The following is a 27,600-nucleotide window of genomic DNA, read 5'->3' as shown; positions in this document are numbered from 1 at the left end:
TTTTTCATCCTGCAGACGCTTGGAAAATAAATAAAGTGGTCAAGTTTTTTTATTATTTATAGTAGATCTATAATTTTTCTAGTTTGAATAATGCCCGATCATTTAGGTTCAGATCAGAGAAAAGTCAAAGATGATAATAAAGAGGATAAACCGATACAAGGTATTTTAATAATCTATTGACTTGTTTAAATGTGCTAACTCATTCATTGAAAACAAGTGGGTGGGGTAGTGTTTCAACGATGTCCATCGTTATCGTTTCAGGTTACACTCTACCAATTCAAGTCCTTATTTATTTCATATTAATAACAAAACATTCAGAGCTCATTTTCAGCACTTTAGAGCATTTCAATGATATAAAAACCATATATGGTCATTTAGTATAACATGTCTTCTTATCAAAACAGAGGTCGCGAAAGCCGTCGGACCGTCGGACATTTCCGGTAAATTTTGATCCGGTCCGGCATGATATATCAAGTTCACACGACCGAGTGTCCGATAAAAATTGCAGGTCAATATGATAAAATAAGAAGAAAGTCCTCCACGATTTCGCGAAAGTTCGACTTTCATCATTAAATTGTAAAATGGAATCCCGAGAAATTGATGTCAAACTATATTTTAGTAAGCGCCCGTTTCATTGGTACTTAAAATAGAAACAGTGGAAACCCCTCACAACGTCACGACAATTCTAAGAACGCGCGTTATCATTGGATGCGTACTAATCGTGGATGGTACTCGATTTATGTACGCGGGAACCAGACGGGAATTTCCAGAAATTCTCTTTATGTCAACATCAACGTGACTCGGTGCAAACAATAGATTTGTGGGGTAAAAAACAGCGATGATATAGCAAATGAATATGAATAAAATCTGTAAAATTACTAAAAGATCCTTTGGAAGCAAAGAATGCAACCAAGAAGAATAACAACAGACTCGTTGACTGAGTCTTCGCGAGAGGTAATGAAATGTGCAACATCTCTCACGCCCCCTAGCAACTCTAGATTTATTACACATATGTTGAATTGACTCCATGGTCCAAAAGGATCAGAAAATATAACAACACTGAATCCAAGTACAGGGAGATTTTTTACAGCCTGAAAACTTAATGTCTGAAGATCTGTTTCAATTAATATGACGTGGAAATAAACTTAAAGGATGTAATTTGTGTAATGCTGTCTATATAGACTATGTATAATACCAGTTTTAAAGATCAGATATCAAATTTATTAAAAAGAAATTGGTCTGGTAAAATATTATCCGGTCCTGTAAAAAAATCATGTTTACCAGACCGACTGTCCTGTGAATGTTCAGGGTCTTTCGTGAACACTGCAAAAATAGAAAAATATTGACATGTTATGTTGAATATAAGAAAAATAATCTGTTCTGAGAAACATCACCCTCTAAAAATGCCCCCATGAAAACAGCCGTTTAGCAGTTACGCGTAGGTAGACATTTTTCGCAAAGAATAAAACTTATTCCAAGAAATTTACAATGAAAATGGTCTAGATCTATTCTCAATACTATAAGCAATAAACATAAGCCAAAAATTTAACTGTCACCTCCTCATGTCACTCATTATACCAGATTTCATCCATAGCATGGAACTACATTTTGGACTACTTCACATGTAACACTGAGTAGTCACTTCCGGTTTGGTGTAATCCGTCCTTAAAGAAACATTTTTCATACTCAGAATGTGTTATTTTCACTTAAATTGTACCAGTAACCTAAATGCATGAAAAAAATACCAGTTTCAGTTTGATACAATCAATTTTCAAGGTTTTATGGCTTTTTCAGTAACGTATGTTAGCGCGCCAAATTTCCTGGAAAAAAGCTGTCGCGACATCATTTTTGACCACTTTTCCTTGCTTGAGCTTATTTTTGCCATATTTTATCAAGTTTTACCATAAACTGCACTCAAATCACACACTGTTACTGTAAAATATACCCAAACTCACCCCTGACACCTAAAACATACCAATATTTAGTCAATAAATATGCATTTTTTGAAAAAAAATACACCCAAAACAGTGATTTTGAAATATTTTTAGTTTTTCTTCTTTTTCTCTGCTAAATTGCACTGAAATTGTCATCTTCTATCATAATCTGGCCAAACTAGCCTGTTTACAGCCACATCTAAACAAGTTTAAATTTTTACCCCTGCACAACTTATAGGTTACACTCTACCAATTCAAGTCCTTATTTATTTCATATTAATAACAAAACATTCATACCTCATTTTCAGCACTTTAGAGCATTTCAATGATATAAAAACCATATATGGTCATTTAGTATAACATGTCTTCTTATCAAAAATAGAAAAATATTGACATGTTATGTTGAATATAAGAAAAATAATCTGTTCTGAGAAACATCACCCTCTAAAAATGCCCCCATGAAAACAGCCGTTTAGCAGTTACGCGTAGGTAGACATTTTTCGCAAAGAATAAAACTTATTCCAAGAAATTTACAATGAAAATGGTCTAGATCTATTCTCAATACTATAAGCAATAAACATAAGCCAAAAATTTAACTGTCACCTCCTCATGTCACTCATTATACCAGATTTCATCCATAGCATGGAACTACATTTTGGACTACTTCACATGTAACACTGAGTAGTCACTTCCGGTTTGGTGTAATCCGTCCTTCATACAAAATTCATTTACTTCGGATCTAATTTGGTATTGTTTCTGGATTTTCACGCATCATAGATGTATTTTAAGAAGTGCCTAGCCATCTGGTAGACCCTTAGTCCAACTAATTTGACGCGATCCTAGGAAATATTGAGATAATTTTTGGAAGTGGCTATTCTTAGTGAAAAGCCCGCAGATGTCTATTCCTACGGCTCTCCAGTACGAATTAAAAGCCCGCAGGTGGTTATTCCTACAGCAATTTAGTGTTACACATCGTACTGAATTCATTCGACTGTTAAATTTTCACCCAACTTCTTTACTTTTCCAATAAGGAAATCCAGAGAAGACAAAAAATGGAAAAAGGGAAGTGATTTCCCCTAGTATAACACATTTTATTACTTCCATTTGTTACATAAACAAACAATTTTAATACAACAAATTTATAGTAAGTGTAAAATACTTATTTATAAACTGAATAGATATAGAATTTACAAAGGATAAACATTTGTGTCATGAAAAACTTTCTGTCAGATCATTTGTATACGGCATACACTTATTTGTGGAATGGAATGAGATACTTATACCATTCCATTCCATTTCACTATCTCATTCCATTCCATTCCAAAATATACTGATTTGTTTACATCTTTAGGTCATATCTCATTGCCATTTGTAACAGATTGACAAAGCAAAGTTCAACTTCAGGTAGAATTGGTTCATTAAACTGTTGGACAATCTCAAGGGATATCTCTTGCAGAAATTTATCTCACAGTTATTGTCTTATTGTTATATTTGAAATTATTCAGATGGCTATGTTATTGTTGTTTTGCCAGAAATAACAAGGTCATTAGATTCTTTTTGGGTCTGATTTTATTTGATTAGGGGGTGGGGGTGGAATAGGGATCGAGTGATATCAGAATGGATTATTTGTTTTGCTTTGAAACATTAAAAAATAGGGCCAAGTTATTTATTCTGATGTTCATTTGGAGCGCTGGTCCCTCATGGGGGGTGGGGGGGACATGGGTTCAATTCCTATTCCGGGTCGGAGCATTTCCGGGAATTCCCATGGCATTTAGTCAGGGAGTTTCTTCAACCCCTACCTCTGTTCCAGTAAGGGAAATTGTTACTTCGTATAGGAAATTGTGCACCAAGTACTGGTAAACTGTGGTAGCTTGCCCAGAAACGGTATGTCACTACAGGGATATAAATTAACACTCGCCCAGTGCGACCAGATTTGAAGCTGGTCGAGTCAATTTTCCAAAATAGTCGCCCAGCCGGCGAATGGCTTTGGATTCACCTATTAATGTCAATATTCTGGGTTTTTCCGAGACTGTCTTATTAATATGCACTACGTCACTTAAATCGACCAATCAAAATTACCGATATATACTACGACCAATCGGAATAGGCGGATCATTTACTCCGACACTAACAATGGCTGCGCCCATAGAAATACAGCACTAGAAAGTAGAGGTTTATTGAAGGTTGTTAAAGAGCTTAGAACGGCCGGTCGTGGGGACAAAAGGAAATATAATCAGGATTATTTAAAGACCTAAAGGCCAATGAGGACTTTTAATGAAAAATGGGCTGTTAACAGATCGCGGCTGCATAGAACACCGACCGCAACATGGTGTGTACTTTTTGTACAAGTAATAATTTCATAATTGTGAGTGACCTGTAACACGACAATGTAACAAAATACTACAATTCAGGTGTCCATAAGCGTGCAGCCTCTATCAAAATGCCCATAAACAACCCAAATCCTCTAGTGCTGCAAAAATCATTCAAACTTTAAGTGCGTCTGTGTTTGAGAGTCTGTGTCCGAATGTGTGAGTTTGATGAGTGTTCTGTAATTATATTTAAGAAATTGATGTATTTTGGCAGGAAGCAAATTACAAGACTTATCATTAATTATGTGGATCTAAACTGCTGTTAGTATATTTTCCCGCTAATAATAGCTGGGCCCCTAACTTTTAGGCTGGGCCCCTAGAATTTGCCTGTAATGAGCCCAGTTGGCTAACAGGGTCTGAGTGTTAATTTATATCCCTGCACTAAACTAATCGTCTTGATATGAATTGAAAAAAGTTGAATCAGGGCGTTAAACTCCAAAACACAAACCACAACTCATTTGGATCCAAAGCCAGACATTTTTATTCAATTTGAACTTATACAGAGTACTGTGTAGGTGAGGACATGAAAAATAGTATGACAAGATTAGATCCCACAGCTTCAGACTACTTGTCAAGACTGCATCATAATCTAAGTACGCTAGTTTGCCCTTGACATGCATGATTCCAGTTAAATATTCTGGGACATTACCAAAATGAATGGAATGGAATGGAATGAGTTACTGGAATGGACCCAGAGACTAGACGTCCAGTTACTAGCCCTCTAGACAACCGGTACAGGGCAGGCTAGAGGTCTGGTAATCAATATGAATACTGAGAATTGTATTACAAAAGGGCAGACTATATTTAATCTCTAAAAACGGGAGATGATTTCATTGTTCTCCTCCCTTACGGAAATATTATAGTTTGCCGCGAACACTTGCTGCGATCATGCCGGGAATATCCAGTGAACATGCCGCGAACACTTTTGATACAATTGCTATAATAGTTCGCGGGATGTTCGTTTGGTGTTCACTTTTCACATGCAAATTAGTTTTGCCGCGAACAAGTAGCTGTGAACTTCCCGCGAACAAGTTGCCGCGATCATCCCGTGAACTAGTTGCTGCGAACATCCCGCGAACTAGTTGCGAACATCCCGCGAACTAGCTGAAAACCATCTCTACAGAAATTGTGTACAAAAAAGCATGTACAGAAAAAGTGCAAAAACAAATAAATTAGTAGGAATCAGGGATATAAATTTATTGAATAAACTTCAACACTGACTGAGGTTGTAACAAATTCATATTTTCAATGTCTGAACTTTTTCATATCATATTTGGAGCATTTTAAACAAAGTTTTAATGATAAAATATATATATATGTTTGAATTTTAACTGTTACTTGTCATTTCAATAACAGTGTCTGACTCTGAGTGCATGTATTCATTTCATCCCAATGTTTTTCTTCACACTACTGATAAGTTATATGTATTACTACAAATCTGTCATTGTTTTACATGTTAATTATCAGACTTATGAAGCTAAGAAATTGCCAAATAAGCTAGTTTTATATTTCTTTTTAGATAATCTGATACAGCTCTGCAAAAGGTTAAGCATATCTATTTCATTTTCAAAATTCCTTTTGTTTACTGAGATATAAAAGTATAGACATTAAACATAAATTTTCTGACTTACCACAAAAAAGTATATATTCCTATTAGCCTCTAAGAATCACTTATGAAAACTGTCTGTAATGCACACAGATTTCCTTCTAAACATGTCCAGAATATCTGGTTGTAATTAACTTATCAGACTCGTACTGTGACCTTACAGATAATGTTACACAATTACCTGCTCTTATAAAAGCTCTTCAGTAACAGTTTACCGAAAGATTATAATCTTCTAAGTTTTTCTCGCGAACATGCCGCGATCATTGGTCTTCCTGCGAATATCTCGCGAACTAGTATCAAACCGATCGCGGTAGTAGCGAATATCCCGCGAATACTTCCTGCGAATAGGTATGTTCGCAGCATGTTCGCAGCTTTTTGACCATTTCGTAAGGGCTATTTTTCTCGTTTTAAATACATGGTACATCACAGGAAACAGAAGTATTTAATTCTTTATTCCCCGCAAAGTCGATAAATTATTAGTAGCAATTTGTACTCCATAATCAGAAGCTTTTATTGTTTTTCTTGGCACTGGTGAATAAAAATGATAAACTTAGTATTTTTTTTCAGTATTTAAGACATGGATTTTGCTCATGAATAGTTGAATTCATTTTACTGCTTGAGTAAATAAATCCATACACAGAAGAAATTCGATTTAAGCATTCGGTCCGTGGCAGAGTACTAAAAAAGTACTGAGGATGTTTGGCACAGACTATGTCAAGTAAATCACTTTGACACATCATATTTTATAAAGATCCGTCAAATATTGAGGAAACATCACGAAGTACCTGCAGTGTATACGGTACCAAAGTAACGTGCCTTGGCTTTTAGACTAGTTAGGTACATGGTGCCAAGAAAACAATGCCTCGGCAATTTTATCCTTGCAAGTATTTCAAGAAAAAACTATCGAAATTTAAACAAAGTAGCGATCACATATAACACTGAATGACTGTTTTCATTGTATGGTAACTCATGGTGACCCTTAAATCATTTTTATACACCCATGGCGATGGGTGTATAAAAGCATGTCCGCTGTCTTACTAAGTCAAACAGTTTTCATCCGATCTTCACCAAACTTGGTGACAAGTTTGTGGGTATAATATCTCGGTCAAGTTCGATAACCAGCAAATTCGCCTCGGGCACTCTTGAGTTATGGCCCTTGAATTACTCGAAATCAGAAAATTTAGCCTTGTCCGCCCTCTAAGTCAAACAGTTTTCATCCTATCTTTCACCAAACTTGGTGACAATGTTTTTAGGCATAATATCTCACCCAGGTTTGACAACCATTACAGTCGCCCCAGGCACTCTTGGTTTATGGCCCTTGAATTTCTCGAAAAACTGCAAATTTAGCCTTGTCCGCTCTCTAAGTCGAAAAGTTTTCATCCGATCTTCCACAAACTTGCAGATAATGTTTGTTGGCATAATATCTCAGTCAAGTTCGATAATCAGCCGAATCGCCAGAGGCACTCTTAGATTATTGCCCTTGAATTACTCAAAATCTGCGAATTTAGCCTTGTCCTCTCTAAGTCTAACAGTTTTCATCGGATCTTCACCAACCTTGCAGACAATGTTTGTGGGCATAATATCTCGGCCAAGTTCAATAACTAGGCAAACCGCCCCATGTACTCTTGGACTATGGCCCTTGAATTAGACCAAATTCGATGTTGGGCGTAGGTTGTGACAGTCTGCGGCACTGCCACTCTTGTTAATGCATAACATACTAATTTCTTTAACTCTATCACGTTTTACAAATATAGTGTATTCATTCTTTATTTCAGCTCTTGATGAGGGAGACATTGCCTTACTGAAGACTTATGTAAGTATGCTGTTTCTTTCCTGCAGCAAAATAAAATACAGTATTACAGATATACCAATATTTTATGGTTCCTCAGTACAAATTTTCCAGATTAATACACCATTGTGTAACAATGTTCCCATTCATGAATGCATAGAATGTATACTGCATGCGTTAGCAGCGTTATACTGGGAAAATATCACTAACACTTGCTCTAAGCATCACTCGCACCTGAAAATCTACAGACAAGTTTTTACTGCTAAATGCTGCAGGTCCAATTTATCCAGTTCTTCTAAACATGTCTTATGATTTTTGTGCCAGTTGACCAGTCGTGTTACAGCATGATTACACTGAAAGTACATGTATCACTATGCACATTGTATTTGAAACATTTTTTGTGTGTCAAAATTGTGTCATATGACACAAGATGCATCACTCTTGCACCTATATTTCTAGTCCTGGCTTCCAAAACTCTAAATGCCACTTTTTCATATTTTGTTTTTTTCATAGTTGCGGCTCTCGTCAAAATCCAGCATACAAACCGGGAGCGCTGAAGTATCTTAAGCTACTATATTTCATGAATTATGCTCCCTTTTTGCTAAGAATTATACTTATTTAATGTTTTGTTAATGTTTGATACTCTTTATCTTTACCTCTCTTATTACTTAATACATTTGACACAGACTCAAACTATTGTTCAGTACCTTCATCCACATTGGAGTCATTAAACACTCCAGTGACAGCTCCAGCTTCCTCAGTGTGCCCATTTTCACTATCCAGCATTGAAATAGTCGAGCGCACTGTCTCCTGTGACAGCTTTTGCTTAGTATATTTTGTATCTATTTCAGTAACTGTTGCTGTTATGATATTTGTGTATGGTTTTTCATTTTCTTGAATTCAGGGTGTTGGGCAGTACAGTAAATCTATCAAACAAGTGGAAGAGGACATCCAGAACTGTCTCAAAAAAGTCAATGAACTTGCTGGTAAGTATTACATTTACTGTGAAATCATTTGAATTGGCTGGCATGAAATTTCAAGCAAATGGTAAAAATGCTGACTTTTTTTTACATTGTCAAAAAAAATAATTTGAAGTCCCCATTACATTGTGTTTCTGTCAATTAGAGCTGTCATTTTTATGACCCTGTTGAATAAACAGCATAGCAGTCCAACTGATGACACTATCAGTATATAAAGTGTGAAAAATATCAAAGGATAATTAAAATATAACAAGTGGTTGAAAGTCTTGCCATGACTGGCGCTTTTACAATTACTCTAAAATAATAGCAGAAACGAATAATCCCTACTTTGTAGCATTTATAAAAGAGTGACAAATATATAACACTAGCGCAAGTATTTGAAGCTGGTAAACATATACATTTGTATAAGTAAATTGATTTTCAACTTTTGTAAAAGAAAAAAATGATTTTCTATCAAGACAGCCACTACCTTTAATTGACTGCCCATTAAATTTGATATTTGAGAAGGATTGAAAAAGTATATTTGGGACAGGAAGTAAATTTGGATAATTATTTATGTACTTATTGGATAAATGATAGCTTGGTCTTAAATATGTGCATCGTTAATAGCTTGAAACATACAAAAATTTGCCCTATGTGAACAAAATACAATTTCGCAGAGTATTACCATTCATTATAGAAAAATAAATGGGTTGTTGTTGTTGTTTTCAGAATCAAAATTGAAATGCTTGAATTATGACTTTGTGAATGTTGCAAATCTGTTTCATTTTTTCACTGTCTTTAATCTTTTTTACCAGGGGTATAATTCTTTTCGTGTATGTTTCAAAATTCATTCAGTTGGCTTGCAGAAGATCGGGGTTCTACCTGAGTGCCCGCTTATGCCTAAAATAATTCTGCAGCCAATGGGTACCTTGGTTCTTCCATTGGTATTAAGGTCAGGAAATGAAATGTTCAACATTCTTCATTTTGTATAAAAAAAGAACTTAGAAATATGACAGCTGACATGTTGATATTATATCAGTGTTGGCCCCTTTAGGGGAGAATAAGAAATAGTGACTTTTTTCTGGAATGGATGAAGATAATGGAGGGTGCAACACCAATACCCCTCAAATTTCTTCACTTATTCAAATTTATCCTGGTAATTCTGAAATGTCACTGAACAAATTTAAATGTTTTGTTTTCTGACAAAAAAAAGTATTGCTGCAGTAATTTGTCACTTCAGTGATAGTTCTAGTTTCCTTTGATATTCCCTGTCTCACTGCCCAAAACAGAACTAGTGAAGCACCAGTACTCTTCTCAGACAGTTCTTGTTAGGAACATGTTTGATAATAATTGTGATTTTCCAAAAAACGTCTATAAACCATCCTAAAGTATCATTATAATAAGTTTCTAAAAGCTGGCAATTTTACTGTTTCTTGTTTAAAATTTAATTGTAAGCTCTGGTATTCAGGGATATGCCAATGCATTGAAAACCTTTCGTTTTATTTTTAGGTATAAAAGAATCTGATACAGGGTTGGGACCACCTGCGTTATGGGACTTAGCTGCAGACAAACAGACCCTTCAGAGTAAGTGGTTTTTCAATACTATAGTACCGTATGTCAGGATTATTGCAGGGTTTGTGTGATCATGAAGAGGAATATTACTTAGATTGTTGACCAGAATTTAATGATATGAATAGAATATTGAAGTACTTAAAAAGAACAAATGGCCATTTTTATTTTTAATTTGAATGTGATATGTGTTTCCACTGAGTGTGAAGTTAACTGTTAGCGTGGTAAATTTCTAAAATGGACTGGTCCATCATTCAGTTTTGACAGATGCATTTATTATTCAAAGTGGTATTCACAGAAAATATACAAACTGAATAGCAAACGGTGCATACCATGATCAGACAGCATGGATGTGAAAGCTGATCTTGGTCTACGCTGGTTGCAAAGGCAGAATCATCTGCTGCCAGCAGGCTAAAGGTTATTATGCAAATCTATAGGTATTCCTGGTAATTATTGTATGGAAAGTTGTCTTTGAGATGCAACTCAAGAGTACAGTTTACATAGGTTTGTTACCTGAAAATTTTGTATTTGTGATATATCAAACAGCCTTTTGATGTAATGGAAGGTTAGGTTTTTAGGGTTCTCTTGCTTAGAGGAGATTATTTTTAATAGAATTAATATATTCAGGACCAAGGCACTTCATTTTACAGAGTTTTCTGCTTTTAAGGGGCTTGAATTCAAAATTTCTTCCAAATTTTCCAGGTGAGCAGCCATTACAGGTAGCTAGATGTACCAAGATCATCAATGCTGATTCCGACGATCCAAAATATATCATCAATGTTAAACAGTTTGCAAAGTTTGTTGTCGACTTGGGGGACCAGGTGGCTCCAACAGACATTGAAGAAGGGATGAGAGTTGGGTAAATTGTCAAAAGAAATAATAAATTATTCAAAAACAGGGTTTCAGAATTCTGCAAATTTCAGTTTATTTACTAAGTGCTGTATACTACAGTTGGATGCAGTGCTTAAATTAATATAGGGTTTCATAATTTTAGCCATATGCAGATGTTGTCATAGATTATGTTCTCTTAAATAGCAATTATCTTTACTCATATTTAGCTCCGCTATTCGGAGAATATGGATGCTATTCTACTTGGCCTGATGTCAGCATGAGCTTTCTTTGTTAAACCGCCTCGGTAGCCTAGTGGTAGAGTGTCCGCTTCGAGTGTGGAAGGTCGTGGGTTCGATCCCCGGCTGTGTCATACCAAAGACGTAAAAAATTGACACTAGCAGCTTCCTCACTTGGCGCTCAGCATTAAGGGGATAGTGCTAGGATTGGTCAGCCCGATGTCGGTATAATATGACTGGGTGGGGTATCATGCCACTTGTTTAGGGTGTGATATTTCAGTGAGGCAGCACTTTAAAGTTGGGCATTGTGCTCACTGCTACAAGTAGACACTGTTGTTTATAGGACTGAAAAATTGTTGAAAAAGACATTAAACCCAAACACACACACACACACACTTCCTTGATTTAATTTTTTTGGCAACCTTTGTTTTTCTGTCATATCTTTGTTACTATTGCTTATATTTTACTGTAACTCACATAAACATTGTCCAGCATACAAACAGAGTATGTGAATGGGCTGAGCCCATTATTCCCAAACTAATAGTCACAAAGTTGTTATTCTTGGAATTATTTTCATATTAAATTTTTTCAAAAGCTTCATTTATAGACATATCTATGGTACTATAAAAGATAAAGATATAATTTAATTTCATCAAAATAAAAAATGTCAGCACTCCTTCCATACTTGACCTTTAACCCCTCTGCATTGTAGGGTCTTTTTGTATCTTGGTGTATCTTCCTTTTAAAGTAGAGGTCGGTTATTGAGACATAAATTCCTTTTACTGTCGAATTGTCGAGTAGTGGAGCGCACTGTCTTACAGACAGCTCTTTTTGCTAATAACTGTTCCCACTTGTCTTTAAATGTACTTTACTTTTGTCATTAATTTGTATGTGTATGTTTGATAGTGTTGACCGAAACAAGTATCAGATCCACATCCCCCTGCCACCAAAGATAGATCCCTCCGTCACAATGATGCAGGTTGAGGAGAAACCTGATGTAACTTACAGTGATGTTGGCGGTTGTAAGGAACAAATTGAAAAACTGAGAGAAGTAGTAGAAACACCATTGTTGCATGTAAGTTTAAGATAAGACATTGTCAGCTATGCATAGTTTTTTTGTTGTTGTTTTTTAGCTCACCTGTCACAAAGTGACAAGGTGAGCTTTTGTGATCGCGCGGTGTCCGTCGTCCGTCGTCCGTCCGTGCGTCCGTAAACTTTTGCTTGTGACCACTCTAGAGGTCACATTTTTCATGGGATCTTTATGAAAATTGGTCAGAATGTTCATCTTGATGATATCTAGGTCAAGTTCGAAACTGGGTCACGTGCCATCAAAAACTAGGTCAGTAGGTCTAAAAATAGAAAAACCTTGTGACCTCTCTAGAGGCCATATTTTTCATGAGATCTTCATGAATATTGGTCAGAATGTTTACCTTGATGATATCTAGGTCAAGTTCGAAACTGGGTCACGTAGGGTCAAAAACTAGGTCATTAGGTCTAAAAATAGAAAAACCTTGTGACCTCTCTAGAGGCCATATTTCTCAATGGATCTTCATGAAAATTGGTCAGAATGTTCACCTTGATGATATCTAGGTCAAGTTCGAAACTGGGTCACGTGCCATCAAAAACTAGGTCAGTAGGTCTAAAAATAGAAAAACCTTGTGACCTCTCTAGAGGCCATATTTTTCATGAGATCTTCATGAATATTGGTCAGAATGTTTACCTTGATGATATCTAGGTCAAGTTCGAAACTGGGTCACGTAGGGTCAAAAACTAGGTCATTAGGTCTAAAAATAGAAAAACCTTGTGACCTCTCTAGAGGCCATATTTCTCAATGGATCTTCATGAAAATTGGTCAGAATGTTCACCTTTATGATATCTAGGTCAAGTTCGAAACTGGGTCACGTGGGGTTAAAAACTAGGTCAGTAGATCTAAAAATAGAAAAACCTTGTGACCTCTCTAGAGGCCATATTTTTCATGAGATCTTCATGAATATTGGTCAGAATGTTCACCTTGATGATATCTAGGTCAAGTTCAAAACTGGGTCATGTGGGGTCACAAACTAGGTCAGTAGATCTAAAAATAGAAAAACCTTGTGACCTCTCTAGAGGCCATATTTCTCAATGGATCTTCATGAATATTGGTCAGAATGTTCACCTTGATGATATCTAGGTAAAGTTCGAAACTGGGTCACGTGCGGTCAAAAACTAGGTCAGTAGGTCTAAAAATAGGAAAACCTTGTGACCTCTCTAGAGGCGATATTTTTCAATGGATCTTCATGAAAATTGGTCAGAGTGTTTACCTTGAAGATATCTAGGTCAAGTTCGAAACTGGGTCACGTGGGGTTAAAAACTAGGTCAGTAGATCTAAAAATAGAAAAACCTTGTGACCTCCCTAGAGGCCATATTTTTCATGAGATCTTCATGATTGTTGGTCAGAATGTTCACCTTGATGATATCTAAGTCAGGTTCGAAACTGGGTCACGTGGGGTTAAAAACTAGGTCAGTAGGTCTAAAAATAGAAAAAACCTTGTGACCTCTCTAGAGGCCATATTTCTCAACGGATCTTCATGAAAATTGGTCAGAATGTTCACCTTGATGATATCTAGGTCAGGTTCGAAACTGGGTCACGTGGGGTTAAAAACTAGGTCAGTAGATCTAAAAATAGAAAAACCTTGTGACCTCTCTAGAGGCCATATTTTTCATGAGATCTTCATGAATATTGGTCAGAATGTTCACCTTTATGATATCTAGGTCAAGTTCGAAACTGGGTCATGTGGGGTCACAAACTAGGTCAGTAGATCTAAAAATAGAAAAACCTTGTGACCTCTCTAGAGGCCATATTTCTCAATGGATCTTCATGAATATTGGTCAGAATGTTCAACTTGATGATATCTAGGTCAAGTTCGAAACTGGGTCATGTGCCATCAAAAACTAGGTCAGTAGGTCTAAAAATAGAAAAACCTTGTGACCTCTCTAGAGGCCATATTTTTCAATGGATCTTCATGAAAATTGGTCAGAGTGTTTACCTTGAAGATATCTAGGTCAAGTTCGAAACTGGGTCACGTGGGGTTAAAAACTAGGTCAGTAGATCTTAAAATAGAAAAACCTTGTGACCTCTCTAGAGGCCATATTTTTCATGAGATCTTCATGATTATTGGTCAGAATGTTCACCTTGATGATATCTAAGTCAGGATCGAAACTGGGTCACGTGGGGTTAAAAACTAGGTCAGTAGGTCTAAAAATAGAAAAAACCTTGTGACCTCTCTAGAGGCCATATTTCTCAACGGATCTTCATGAAAATGGTGAGAATGTTCAGCTTGATGATATCTAGGTCAGGTTTGTAACTGGGTCATGTGCGGTCCAAAAACTAGGTCAGTAGATCGAAAAATAGAAAAAACCTTGTGACCTCTCTAGAGGCCATATTTTTCACGAGATCTTCATGAAAATTGGTGAGAATGTTCACCTTGATGATATCTAGGTCAAGTTTAAAAGTGGGTCATGTGCGGTCAAAAACTAAACCATTAGGTCAAATAATAGAAAAACCTTGTGACCTCTCTAGAGGCCATATTTTTCAATGGATCTTCATGAAAATTGGTCAGAATTTTTTATCTTGATGATATCTAGGTCACATGTGCTCAAAAACTAGGTCACTATGTCAAATAATGGAAATAATGACGTCATACTCAGTTCAACACTGGGTCATGTGGGGATAGGTGAGCGATTCAGGACCATCATGGTCCTCTTGTTTAATTTCAATATTGATTTTATCCTGGTAATGCTTTTTTCTAGGGATATAAAATACTACCTAAAGGGGCCTCCGAGGCCGAGTGGTTATGGTCGCTGACTTAAAATCACTTCCCCCTCATCGATGAGGGTTCAAGGCTCACTAGAGGCATTGAATTCTTCATGTGATGAAGCCATCCAGCTGGCTTACGGAAGGTTGGTGGTTCTACCCTGGTGTCCACTTGTGATGAAATAATGCACCTGGGGTCTTCCTCCACCATCAAAGTTGGAAAGTCACCATATGACATAATTGTGTCGGTGCGAAGTTAAACCTAACAGAAAAAATAATAAATAAAACCACTTCATTCAGTATGCTTTGAAAGGCATTTAGGATAAATACTTAACCATAAAAAGTCTATTCCACAGAGTTAGCAAGTCCTCATGTATTGATTCACTGCTGAAGGGACTGTATTTATCATTAGAACAACAAATATCTAAATTTAACTTGACTGAGATGTTTGTAGCTACAAAGTACACAATCATGTAAAGTTTCAATACAATCTGTGTAGTCAGACTGTTATAGCTATTGACTTATTTCTCTCTTTACAGCCAGAAAAGTTTGTGAATCTCGGTATTGAGCCACCTAAGGGCGTGTTGTTGTTTGGACCTCCAGGTACTGGCAAGACTTTGTGTGCTCGAGCTGTCGCCAACAGAACAGACGCATGCTTTATCAGAGTCATAGGATCTGAATTGGTGCAAAAATATGTTGGAGAGGTATGGCTTACATAGAATACTTGCTGGAGTTAGTCAGTTATTCTTTAACCCTTAGCCTGCTGGCGGCAGATGATTCTGCCTTTGCGACCAGTGCAGACCAAGATCAGCCTGCACATCCGTGCAGTCTGATCATGGTCTGCACTGTTCGCTATTCAGTCAGTAAATTTTCAGTGAAAACCCCTTTAAGTAATAAGTGGTACTGTCCAAATTGAAAGATGGACCAGTCCATTATAGAAATATAGCAGGGTAAGGGTTAAGTATGTATCACTTACTTATTATCACCAAAGAACAAATTATAACATGCATGTGAAATTTGAAAAATACACAAATTGACTGACTATTTATAAAGAAAAAAAATCAATATACATATGTAAAAACAAGAGATTTGAAATGAGGATAACTCGTTTAGACTAGATGGATTGAAAACCTGCTCTGTAGCAGGATTGCGTTTGGAATAAAAGTGACAAAATGTTTTTCATTCATTGGTCCAAATGCATGTTATGTTGGGATAAATAAGGGATTTAAATATGTATTGTAGACAGAATTTTCAACTATGTTTAATTCATATTTAGTGTTCAGGTATAGTTCTGTAACTGAAAATTATGAAATGAAAATGTCATTATTTGAAACAGTGGATGTTCAGATATAATCCAGTTTTACTTCAAGACACCACTGAAAATTATTTAATAAGATGAATCCATAGATTTCCATTTTTAGCTTGACTCCTCAAAAAAAAAGTAGAGCTATTGCAATCACCCTGAAAGTGCCATCATGGTTTTTTAAATGTTTTTGATAGTCAGATATCTCTGTTACTATCAAAGCTATTGACTTGAAACTTAAAATAGTTTTTAGCTTGACTATTCGAAGAATAGGGGAGCTATCCTACTCGCCCCGGCGTCGGCGTGAGCGTGAGTGTCACACAAATGTTAAAGTTGCGTACCACCCCAAGTATTTTCAAAGTCCATTGAGATATTGCTTTCATATTTTGCATACTTGTTTACCATCATGACCCCAGTCTGTAAAAAGGAGGAGGCAACTCTATCAAGCATTTTGACTGAATTATGGCCCCTTTTCGACTTAGAATAAATGTTAAAGTTTGCGTACCACCCCAAATATTTTCAAAGTCCATTGAGGTATTGCTTTCATATTTTGCATACTTGTTTACCATCATGACCCCAGTCTGTAAAAAGGAGGAGGCAACTCTATCAAGCATTTTGACTGAATTATGGCCCCTTTTCGACTTATAATATGCTTATTGTAATGTTATAGCTTTACTCATTGCTTATATTATACTATCAAGCACTGAGAATAGTCGAGCACACTGTCCACTGACAGCTCTTGTTTACTCTCAAAGTCTGCACCAGGAGAAACAAGCCCCATAACTCTGATTTGAATTTTGGCAGAGTTATGCCCCTTTTTAACCCAGAGTTTGATAAAGTTTTTACTGGCAAAGTTCTAATTCAGAGTCAAGAACTGAGAAAAGTTGAGCATGCTGTATTATGGACAGCTCTTGTCGAAGATAAAATTAATAGGAATAATACGTTTGTTAGTATATAATTAACCACAATACTAGAATAGGACTGCTGACACCACATCGATTAAATTTATAACTAAGCATAAAATTTCACACAGCTATGGTTTGCTTATTTTACAGGGAGCAAGAATGGTTCGGGAACTGTTTGAGATGGCAAGGAACAAGAAAGCCTGTATTATTTTCTTTGATGAAATTGATGCCGTTGGAGGTTTGTATGTTTCTGTAGGGTTCTGCATCTGCTCTGATATTCCAGATACAAATTCATTATGGATAAAATGAGCTTGAACTTATGTGATCAGTTAGTAGCAATTTGAGGGTTAAACTTGAAACCGCCTTTATTATGTCTTCCATCACACAGTGGTGTGGGAGACATATTGATTTACTCCAGTCTGTGTGTGTGTCTGTCTGTCTGTCTGTCTGTCACAAAGCTTGTCCGCACTCTAAGTCAAACACTTCTCGTCCGATCTTCACCAAACTTGAACAAAATGTGTTTGACCATAAGACCTTGGCCAAGTTCGATAACTAGCCAAATCTGCCAAATTATGGCCCTTGAATTACTGATTGAGTCCATTCGCCCAAGCCGTCTAATTTGCTCCATTCATCTAATCCATCTAGAGAAACTAGACATTTTTCATAGGGGCAGTAAGGGAGACATGCACTTTTCTCAAAAGCATCTCTACGTGTAGTTTATATTAATATCATCAGAAGTACAGCAGTTTGTGCTTTCTTACTATACAAAATACATCAGTTTAGTGTTACCTGCATCAACTTTTCTTACTAAATTTTGTTGATTGCTACATTACCATAGAAGATTAGTTTAGTTTAAACCCATTTGAGCCACTCATGAGAAAACCATCATAGTGCGTTTGCGACCAGCATGGATCCAGACCAGCCTGCGCATCAGCTGTTCGCTGACAGTTTCTCTAACTGCAATAGGCTTTGAAAGTGATCCATGCTAGTCACAAACACACTATGTTGGTTTCCTCATGGTGCTTATTTTTCACCAAATGGTGTGGTATGTTCTCATCACTTATGTTATACTTTTTGAATTGTTCTTGGATTTCTGACTGTTACTTGTGCATTGTATTTATATTTTGAGACTGCAGTCACATTCCTTTCTGGCTTGGATCTGAACCTACAACCTCGGGAGCCTTTCCCAACACCATTTTGCTTCCCATTGAAAGCTGAAATTTCAATTTGAAAGAAACAAAGCAAAAAAAATATGAATTTTTAATGTTTTTTTTTAATCACATAAAACCTATATTATACAGGTGCAAGGTTTGATGATGGAGCTGGTGGTGATAACGAAGTCCAGAGGACCATGTTAGAGCTTATCAACCAGCTGGATGGGTTTGATCCCCGTGGTAACATCAAGGTTCTCATGGCAACAAACAGACCAGACACCCTTGATCCCGCCCTCATGAGGCCAGGTCGTCTAGACAGAAAGATTGAGTTTGGCTTACCAGATTTAGAGGTGAGATTGTGTTCATTTGTTTCTACCATAAGGACATGCTAATTATTTCTGTTTCTTTAAAATAAAGAATGAGAATGTTGTAGGTTTTAGCATTTTGCCAGAAAGAAAAAACAACAGTGTAAGTAATTCTGAAAATATGTAGTCTTCATGTGTATGATTTAAAAGCACCCAGCCAACAAGAGTGACCAGATTTTATGCTGAACAGTTTAGTCTTTTAAGCCTGCAAGCATTTGGGTTGTGCAGCATATTTTTCCAATAATTCAGTTTTTAGCTTGACTATTCAAAGAATAGAATAACTGTGACATGTATTTTGAGCTAATTATGCCCCCTTTTGGACATAGAAAATCTTGGTTAAAGTTTTACATGCATGTTACTATCTCCAAAACTAATGCAGATATTGAATTTAAACTTCACATGTGTCTTCGAGGTTATAAAACTAGTTGATAGCATCAAGTCCCATAACTCTGACTTGTATTTTGGGCAAATTATGCCCCCTTTTGGACTTAGAAAATCCTGGTTAAAGTTTTGCATGCAAGTACATACAGCTTGAAGCATATAGATTTGAATCTTATTTTTTTCTTTTTCTAGGTCATTTACCAACCTCACTGGGTCAAGTCCGATAACTCTGACGTGTATTTTGGGCAAATTATGCCCCCTTTTGGACTTTGAAAATCCTGGTTGAAGTTTTACATGCAAGTTACTATCTCCAAAACTGATGCTGGTATTGAATTGAAACTTCACATGTGTCTGCGGGGTTATAAAAATAGTTGATAGCATCAAGTCCAATAACTCTGACCTGCATTTTGGCCAAATTACGCCCCCTTTTGGACTTACAAAATCCTAGTTAAAGTTTTGTGTGCAAGTACATACAGCTATTACTTAAAAGCATATAGATTTGAAACTTAGTTTTTATTTTTCTAAATCAATTACCAACCTCACTAGGTCAAATCCCATAACTCTGACATGTATGTTGGGCAAATTATGTCCCGTTTTGAACTTAAAACTTCTGGTTAAAGTTTTGCATGCAAGTTACTATCTCCAAAACTAATGCAGATACTGGATTGAAACTCTATAGATAATTTAACATTTAGGGTAATATTTTCCTGCTTCTGGGACAATAATTCGAATAGGAGAGCATTGGCTGTCTTACGGACAGCTCTTGTTAAACACATATTGATTTTATTATTATATGCGACAATAGTCACATAACTTCGTTGTTAGAAATTACCATTTTGCAATCAATCAATATACACATTACATTATCTGTGACACTGCTACTTACTCTACCTGTATAAAAATTTATATTATATGCATTGATATATTTATAAAATAGTTTTTTAATGTGTTTACAGGGTAGAGCACATATATTCAAAATCCATGCTAGATCAATGAGTGTTGAGAAGGACATCAGATATGAACTTCTTGCCAGATTGTGTCCAAATAGCACAGGTATGTAGCAAGATTTTTTAAACGCTTGTTTAAGAAAAGGAAATATTTCAGTTTATTAACCTCGATTCACATTGCTAAACTTGATTCTAGAATTTTGATTCTGGTTGAAATTGATGCATTTGAGATAAAAGTGTTGATGAACCCGCCCGCTTAGCTCAGTAGGTAGAGTGACGGTCTACAGATCGCGGGGTCGTGAGTTCGATCCTCGGGCGGGGCGTATGTTCTCCGTGACTATTTGATAAACAACATTGTGTCTGAAATCATTAGTCCTCCACCTCTGATTCATGTGGGGAAGTTGGCAGTTACTTGCAGAGAACAGGTTTGTACTGGTACAGAATCTAGGAACACTGGTTAGGTTAACTGCCCGCCGTTACATGACTGAAATACTGTTGAAAAACGGTGTTAAACCCAAAACAAACAAAAAAAAAATGTTGATGTAGGATAAATGTTCCCAATGACAGTTCAATCAAACATGTATTTTAGATGGCTTTTGAATTTTGACTTTATTCTTGTCTACTCTACTATGTAACATGTGGAAAAGTTGTTAAGTTCAAGTGCTCAAGGGTGGTGACTGAAATACAAGACACAGACACTCTAAAGATAGAATAGGGCTCCTAGTCGTAAAAAATGTTACTGCAGTCAGAAATTTGGATGTCAGTACATAATTATGTAATTTAATTAAGGCATGAAATTTCGGATTTTGTGTCAAAATTTAAGAACATTTAAGCTACAGGTATGCATTTAGGGAAAAAAAGTGCTTAATCTTAATATGTTAAAGCATTTACTCTAATTTTGAAGTAAAATATATATGTGACATTGTGGACTGCAATAGAAGTTAAAACTAGTATTAAATATTTGTAAAAACCCATGTGGACAGATGATATTGTACATCATAGAGGAAGTTTCTGACACTTGACCCCTTCCAAAATACTAATTGTGAAAAGAACATTTTTACCAGTAGGTGTTAATGAACTCTTTAAAGGTACCCAATGTACATTTTTCACTAGAATAGTTTATTTTAAGACTCTAAATTTAAATGTAGAAGATCCACATCAAATTAGTGTAACTTGACCAAATCGAAACTAACTGTCAAGTGTAATAGTCATTTGTTAAAAAAGTTTTTATATGCCCGAAGGGACGTATTATGTTATGACGCTGGTGTCCGTCTGTCCGTTAGCAATTTCGTGTCCGCTCTGTAACTCTTGAACCCCTTGAAGGATTTCAAGGAAACTTGACACAAATGTTCACCACACCCAGACAATGTGCAGAGCGTATGTTTTGGATGTCTCGCTTCAAGGTCAAGGTCACACTTAGGAGTCAAAGGTCATATCAGTTTGTTTCGTGTCCGCTCTGTAACTCTTGAACCCCTTCAAGGATTTCAAAGAAACTTGACACAAATGTTCACCACACTTGCAGAGCGCATGTTCCAGATGACTTGCTTCAAGGTCAAGATCACACTTAGGGGTCAAAAGTCATATCAGTTTGTTTCGTGTCCGCTCTGTAACTCTTGAACTGCTGGAAGGATTTCAAAGAAACTAGGTAGAAATGTTCACCACATTGTAACGATGTGCAGAGCGCATGTTCCGGATGACTTGCTTCAAGGTCAAGGTCACACTTAAGGGTCAAAGGTCATATATGACTTTGCTTTGTGTATATTGCTCTGCATTGCAGTGCTCTTGTTTTATTTTGGCAGATCTCTTTTTTGTACTTACAATATATATTTTTTTGAATTGCTTCCCTTTTATGTTACTATAAATAGCTTTTTTTGAAACTTCTTTATTATTGGCCGTAGGGAAAAACCGAGACCACTTTTCTGTGGTACAACATGGATGGTACCTCCAATTTTTAGGTATATTTTTACATACCTATACATGATAAGGATTTTTTTGTAGACTTTGAATATATTTTTTGTGGACTTAGATTTATTTGTTGAAGTTTTCCTTTTGTTGTTCCAGTCCTTTGGGGCTACAACAGTCAAGTTCTTAAAATTTTGCTCCCATCCTATGGTGTAAGCCTTCGGGCGTATATTGCTCGGCTTGGCGGCGCTCTTGTTTAGTGGTGGTACACATTTACACATGTATTAGATGTGTGCTATTTCAAACTTAATACAGTACTGTGTATACACTAACATATTCGTTTTATGTTTACCTAGATTCTATGAAGTGATTGTTCATATTTTCAAATATGAATTTGGGTCTAATATTTGTACCAAACTTTGATAACATAAAGTTTAGGATGTTGAATATTTACTGATTACAGGTGCTGAGATTCGCAGTGTTTGTACAGAAGCGGGAATGTTCGCAATCAGGGCTCGTAGAAAGATGGCAACAGAAAAAGACTTTTTAGAGGCAGTTAACAAAGTTATCAAAGCCTACGCCAAGTTCAGCTCCACTCCAAGATACATGACATATAACTGAGTAGACAGAAAAAAGACTCAACAATTTGTGATGAAAATTGATTTAGTTATGTGTTAAAACGTTACAATTTTTTCCTTCGCAAAAGAGTTGTCTAAAGATACAAAAAAGCATACAATTAAAATGCAAACATTACTTCTTAATAACAAAGAAAAGTAGGAAGACTTGCTACTGGGAAATATGATAGTGATAAATATTTTTGAGTTATTCTTAGAGTGTTTCTAAAAGCTATGGATAAAATAAATTGAAATTGTATGAGATCTGAAGATGTTAAACTTAATGGTGAGTTAGATATTCAGGATTTTTTTCATTTGATGAATGAAATAAAGAATCTGTAAGCACGTTTTTGTTTATTTCATTATTAAACCATCAATATAACACAGCTTCAGGAGAATTGCAGATAGAAAGAAGTTAATAACCTTTTGAGGTTTAAATTAACATTGGTGATGGGCAAGCATCTTAACCTCTTTGTCAGTAAGGCCCTCTGAATAAATTTTTTGGGGCTTTGCTAATCAGAAAATATTTAGAGCTGTTGCACTTTGCCTGTTATTACACAACCCGTCTAGTTTTGTTTTTATATATACAAGGTATCTCTGTAAACAGTAGTGGATATGGATTGAACCTTCAAACTCCTGCTCAAACAATCGGGCGAAGTAATGACATGCAATGCATGTAGTTTCTTGGACTGTTCTTCCTGATACAGTAAACCTCACTTAAAAGGAACTCGGATATAAGGAACACTCGGTTATAAGGAACAGTTTTCAATTCCCCGATCTAATTCCTTCTCTACTCAATGTAAAAATCCTCGGTTATAGGGAACTCGGTTATAAGGAACACTTTTTCCAGTCCCAAAGTACGAACTTCAATGGAAAACCCCTCGGTTATAGCGAACAGACATAAAGAATAAAAATTATTGAAAACCGGAAATAAACAAGAGAATCGCTGATGACGTAAGAGTAACGTCGGTACTATCACGGGCTTTCATGCGCATGAATAAACACAGATTATTTCATTTCTATGATCTTTAGTGTGTTAATCTACGGATACGATAAAAAGAAAATATATAATATCATCAAATTAACAAATACTAAACGATAGTAGACTTATATTTACTCAAGATTATTGACAATATTCCTGCGCGGAGGTTGAAATAAATGTGCTAATTACACGTGATTAACAATGACAAACAGTCCAGTTTACCAAATTTCCAATTGTAAAAATTATAGCAGGTGCTAAAATGGACAATAGCAAAAGTATAGGTATAATTTACACTTTAATCCGTTATCTAGTCACTGTATGTCATAAACACCCTACTTTTAAATTTTAATGGGTAGTCTAATTTAACATTTTTGTAATAAAAATTGAACATTTATTTTATATTAGTATTGATGACTATTCACATAACATGCAGTCAAGCAAGGTAAGGGGAGTAACTGCAATATATCTTATAGTCATGTAGAGCTCTCTAAAAAGAACATAGAAATAACCGACAAAATATAAAGATAAATTAAGGTCATTCTTACCGACGACCATTTTGGCTTGGTTTAGGTTTAACGCTGCGTTTCAACACTATGTCAGTCATATACATGCAGGCCGTTTACCTTACCATCTCTCCAGGAAAGGACCGGTGCTAGAAAAGCAACTTCCTCACATAAAGATTCAAGGTCGGCCCGGAGTTTGAACACTTAGCTCTTTTGAAACGTCAGTCAAATAGTGTTCGCTATATAAATTGTGTTCGTTATACAAACATCGGTTACAAGGAATTAGTTCGCTATACGGATATAAGGAACCTCGGTTATAAGGAACAATTTTTAGACGTCCCTGGCTGTTCCTTATAAGCGAGGTTTACTGTATAATTTAATTCTATCAAAATAAAGAATATCAATTCCCATTCCATACTTGACCTTTAACCCCTCTGAGTTGTAGGGTCTTTTTATATCTTGGTGTATCTTCCTTTTAAAGTAGAGGTCTTTTATTGAGACATAAATTCATTTTACTGTCTAACTGCTGAATAATGGAGCGCGCTGTCTTACGGACAGCTCTTGTTTACAAGGTTATGCTCCTTTTTCAACTTTGCCATTTTTGGTTGTGTTTTTTGTATACCCAGGCAGCATATAGGAATTGCAATGTCTGTCCGTTCGTTTATTCAGGTAACTTTGTCATCCATCAAGGGATTTTAATATTACTTGGCACAACTGTTCCCCATAAAGAGATGACATATTTTGAACAAGACCTGTACCACTAGCTCAAAGGTTAAGGTCACACTTGAAGGTATTCTGGGCTTGTTTTCCTGTCCGGTCTGTAACCCAATCAAAGGATTTTAATATTTCTAGGCACAAATGTTCCCCATTGTTAGATGATACGTCGTGTTCAGCACCCAGAACTCGAGCTCAAAGGACAAGGTCATACTTGGATGTCTTTTTTTCCTGTCTGGTCCATAATACTGTCATTGTTGAAGCGATTTTAATATTACTTGGCGCAAATGTATTTCATAATGAGATAATATGTAATGCGCAAACACAGACCCCTAGCTTAAAGGTCAAAGTCACACTTGGTGGTCAAAGTTCAAAAGGGCTGTCCATCCAGGTTACAAAAAACTTGACTAAACGTTTATCCAGATATTACATATCAGTTGCTACTTCCATTCGAATGAAACAGTATGTAACCATGCACTTTTTCAAAAGTAGTCTTTTGTATGTAAGCTGGTATCTTGGTAACCACTAGTGGGAATGGATTGAAAATAAAGCTGCCTGTCATTGACCTATGTCATCTAAGAACTTCAATCCAGCGAAAGAAGGTCATTGGTAAATATTGAAAGTGCACAAAAATGAGTTGTATTCCATTAGATTTATCGCAGTAGACATTAGCCTGGAAAATCAAGGGCAGGTCAGTCTCTTGAAAAAAAAGCAGCAAATGTTAATCAAACTTGGACATGTATATGACCATAGGATCTCAGTCACTTATAGTATTGGCCAAAGCAGGGACTCAGAATTATGACCCTTGATTTATAAAGAATGACATATCTAACCATCATTCATGTTTCTTCACTAATAACTTCATTTTTATACGCTCTTAAGATAGGCTCAGCCCACATTTATGGAATCCCCTGTGATGGAAGGCGGACAGGTAGCAGGCCACGTCAGCTAAAGTTGTCTGCGCTCTAAACTGAAGCAGTTCTTATCCAATCTTCACCAACATTAGTCACAATGTTCATGAGCATAATATCTAACCCAAGTTTGATAATCAGCTGAATCCTTTAAGTCACTGGATTTACTGCCCTCAAATCATTCAAAGCTGCAAAAATTGGCTCTGTCCACTGTCTGACTTGAGCAGTTCTTATCCAATGATCACCAAACTTAGTCATAATGCTTGTAGGCATAATGTACTGGCTTAGTTTGATAATCATCTGGATGGTCCCAGTGATTGGAGTTATGGTCCTTAAATTATTCCGAATTGTGAAAATTGACTGTCTGGTCTCAAACTTGAGTAGTTCTTAGCCAGTGTTCTCTAAAATTGGTTACAATGTTTATGGGCATAATATCTAACCAGCTAGACACTTCAAGTCTTGAGTTATGGCCCTTGAATTACCCGTAAAATTGTAAAAATTGAGTGTCCGCTTAATAACTTGAGCAGTTTTTAGCTTGACTATTCATAGAATAGTGAGCTATTGCACTCGCCCATGCGTCGGCGTCCGCGTCCCGATTTTGGTTAAGGTTTTGTATGTAAGCTGGTATCTCAGTAACCACTTGTGGGAATGGATTGAAACTTCACACACTTATTCACTGTGACAAACTGACTTACATTGCACAGGTTCCATAACTCTATTTTGCTTTTTTACAAAATTATGCCCCTTTTTCGACTTAGAAATTTTTTGTTAAGGTTTTGTATGTAAGCTGGTAACTCAGTAACCACTTGTGGGAATGGATTGATACTTCACACACTTATTCACTGTGATGAACTGATCTACACTGCACAGGTTCCATAACTCTATTTTGCTTTTTTACAAAATTATGCCCCTTTTTCGACTTAGAAATTTTTGGTTAAGGTTTTGTATGTAAGCTGGTATCTCAGTACTTACTAATGGGAATGGATTGAAACTTCACATACTTGTTCACTATCATGATCTGACATGCACTAAGCAAGTCCCATAACTCTACTCTCTTTTTTTTCAAAATTATGCCCCTTTTTCGACTTAGCAGTTTTGGTTAAATTTTTGTATGTAATCTGATATCTCAGTATCCACTAATTGGAATGGATTGAAACTTCACACACTTGTTCACTGTCATGATCTAACATGCATTGTGAAGGTCCCATAACTCTACTTGGCATTTTTACAAAATTATGCCCCTTTGACTTAGCAGTTTTTTGTTAAGTTTTTGTATGTAAGCTGGTATCTCAGTATCCACAAACTGGAAAGGATTGAAACTTCACACACTTGTTCACTGTCATGATATGACATGCAGTACAGAGGTTCAATACCTCTACTTTGCATTTTACAAAATTATGCCCCTTTTTCAACTTTTGTATTCATTCAATTGACAAGGCTGTTGAATAGTCGAGCGTTGCTGTCCTCTGACAGCTCTTGTTATCCAAAGTTTAACTAAGTTAAAATGTTTATGGTTATATTATCTTGGTAAAGTTTGGTTACTAGCTGGATTGTCTTTGTCACTGCAGTTATGGCCCTTGAAGTAGTTGGAATTGAGAAAATTGACATCAAACTAGTCTGCTCTTTGAGTTGAGTATTTTTAAAGTCAAAGATAATTTGCTGTGTTTGGCATTTATTGTGACAGTTTGGCAGTCTTGTTCCTCTACTCCTTTTCCTTTTAGATAAACAGGAATAACCTGAAAGTATCGGTAAAGTTTTATTATTCCTCAAATTTGACATAGTGGTCCAGATCTCTGGTTGCTGCACTTGACTTCAGAAAACAATGCTATT

The 27,600-nt window shown here is 36.2% G+C and overlaps 1 protein-coding gene across 1 annotated transcript; it reads left to right on the top strand.

The window, feature by feature from the left end:
* LOC123527807 (26S proteasome regulatory subunit 7) lies at positions 1–23,005 on the top strand. Its single transcript, XM_045307488.2, has 11 exons — positions 1–160; positions 7,685–7,722; positions 8,603–8,684; positions 10,170–10,244; positions 10,932–11,088; positions 12,203–12,371; positions 15,629–15,793; positions 17,448–17,535; positions 18,599–18,801; positions 20,154–20,250; positions 22,510–23,005. The coding sequence occupies exons 1-11, from the start codon at positions 91–93 to the stop codon at positions 22,665–22,667; spliced, it is 1,302 nt and encodes a 433-aa protein (XP_045163423.1). The 5' UTR covers positions 1–90; the 3' UTR covers positions 22,668–23,005.
* Positions 23,006–27,600: the final 4,595 nt, after the last annotated feature.

This window comes from Mercenaria mercenaria, chromosome 14 (assembly GCF_021730395.1).
Source record: "Mercenaria mercenaria strain notata chromosome 14, MADL_Memer_1, whole genome shotgun sequence".
NCBI classification, from domain to species: Eukaryota; Metazoa; Mollusca; class Bivalvia; order Venerida; family Veneridae; genus Mercenaria; species Mercenaria mercenaria.
This window is presented reverse-complemented; position numbering and strand designations above follow the sequence as displayed.

Excerpts from the sequence above, each read along its gene's own strand:
- LOC123527807 (XM_045307488.2), top strand. The coding sequence starts at position 91 with ATGCCCGATCATTTAGGTTCAGATCAGAGAAAAGTCAAAGATGATAAT. Across the intron at positions 10,245-10,931 it reads AGACAAACAGACCCTTCAGA|GTGAGCAGCCATTACAGGTA; the intron begins GTAAGTGGTTTT and ends CAAATTTTCCAG. Across the intron at positions 12,372-15,628 it reads TAGAAACACCATTGTTGCAT|CCAGAAAAGTTTGTGAATCT; the intron begins GTAAGTTTAAGA and ends CTCTCTTTACAG.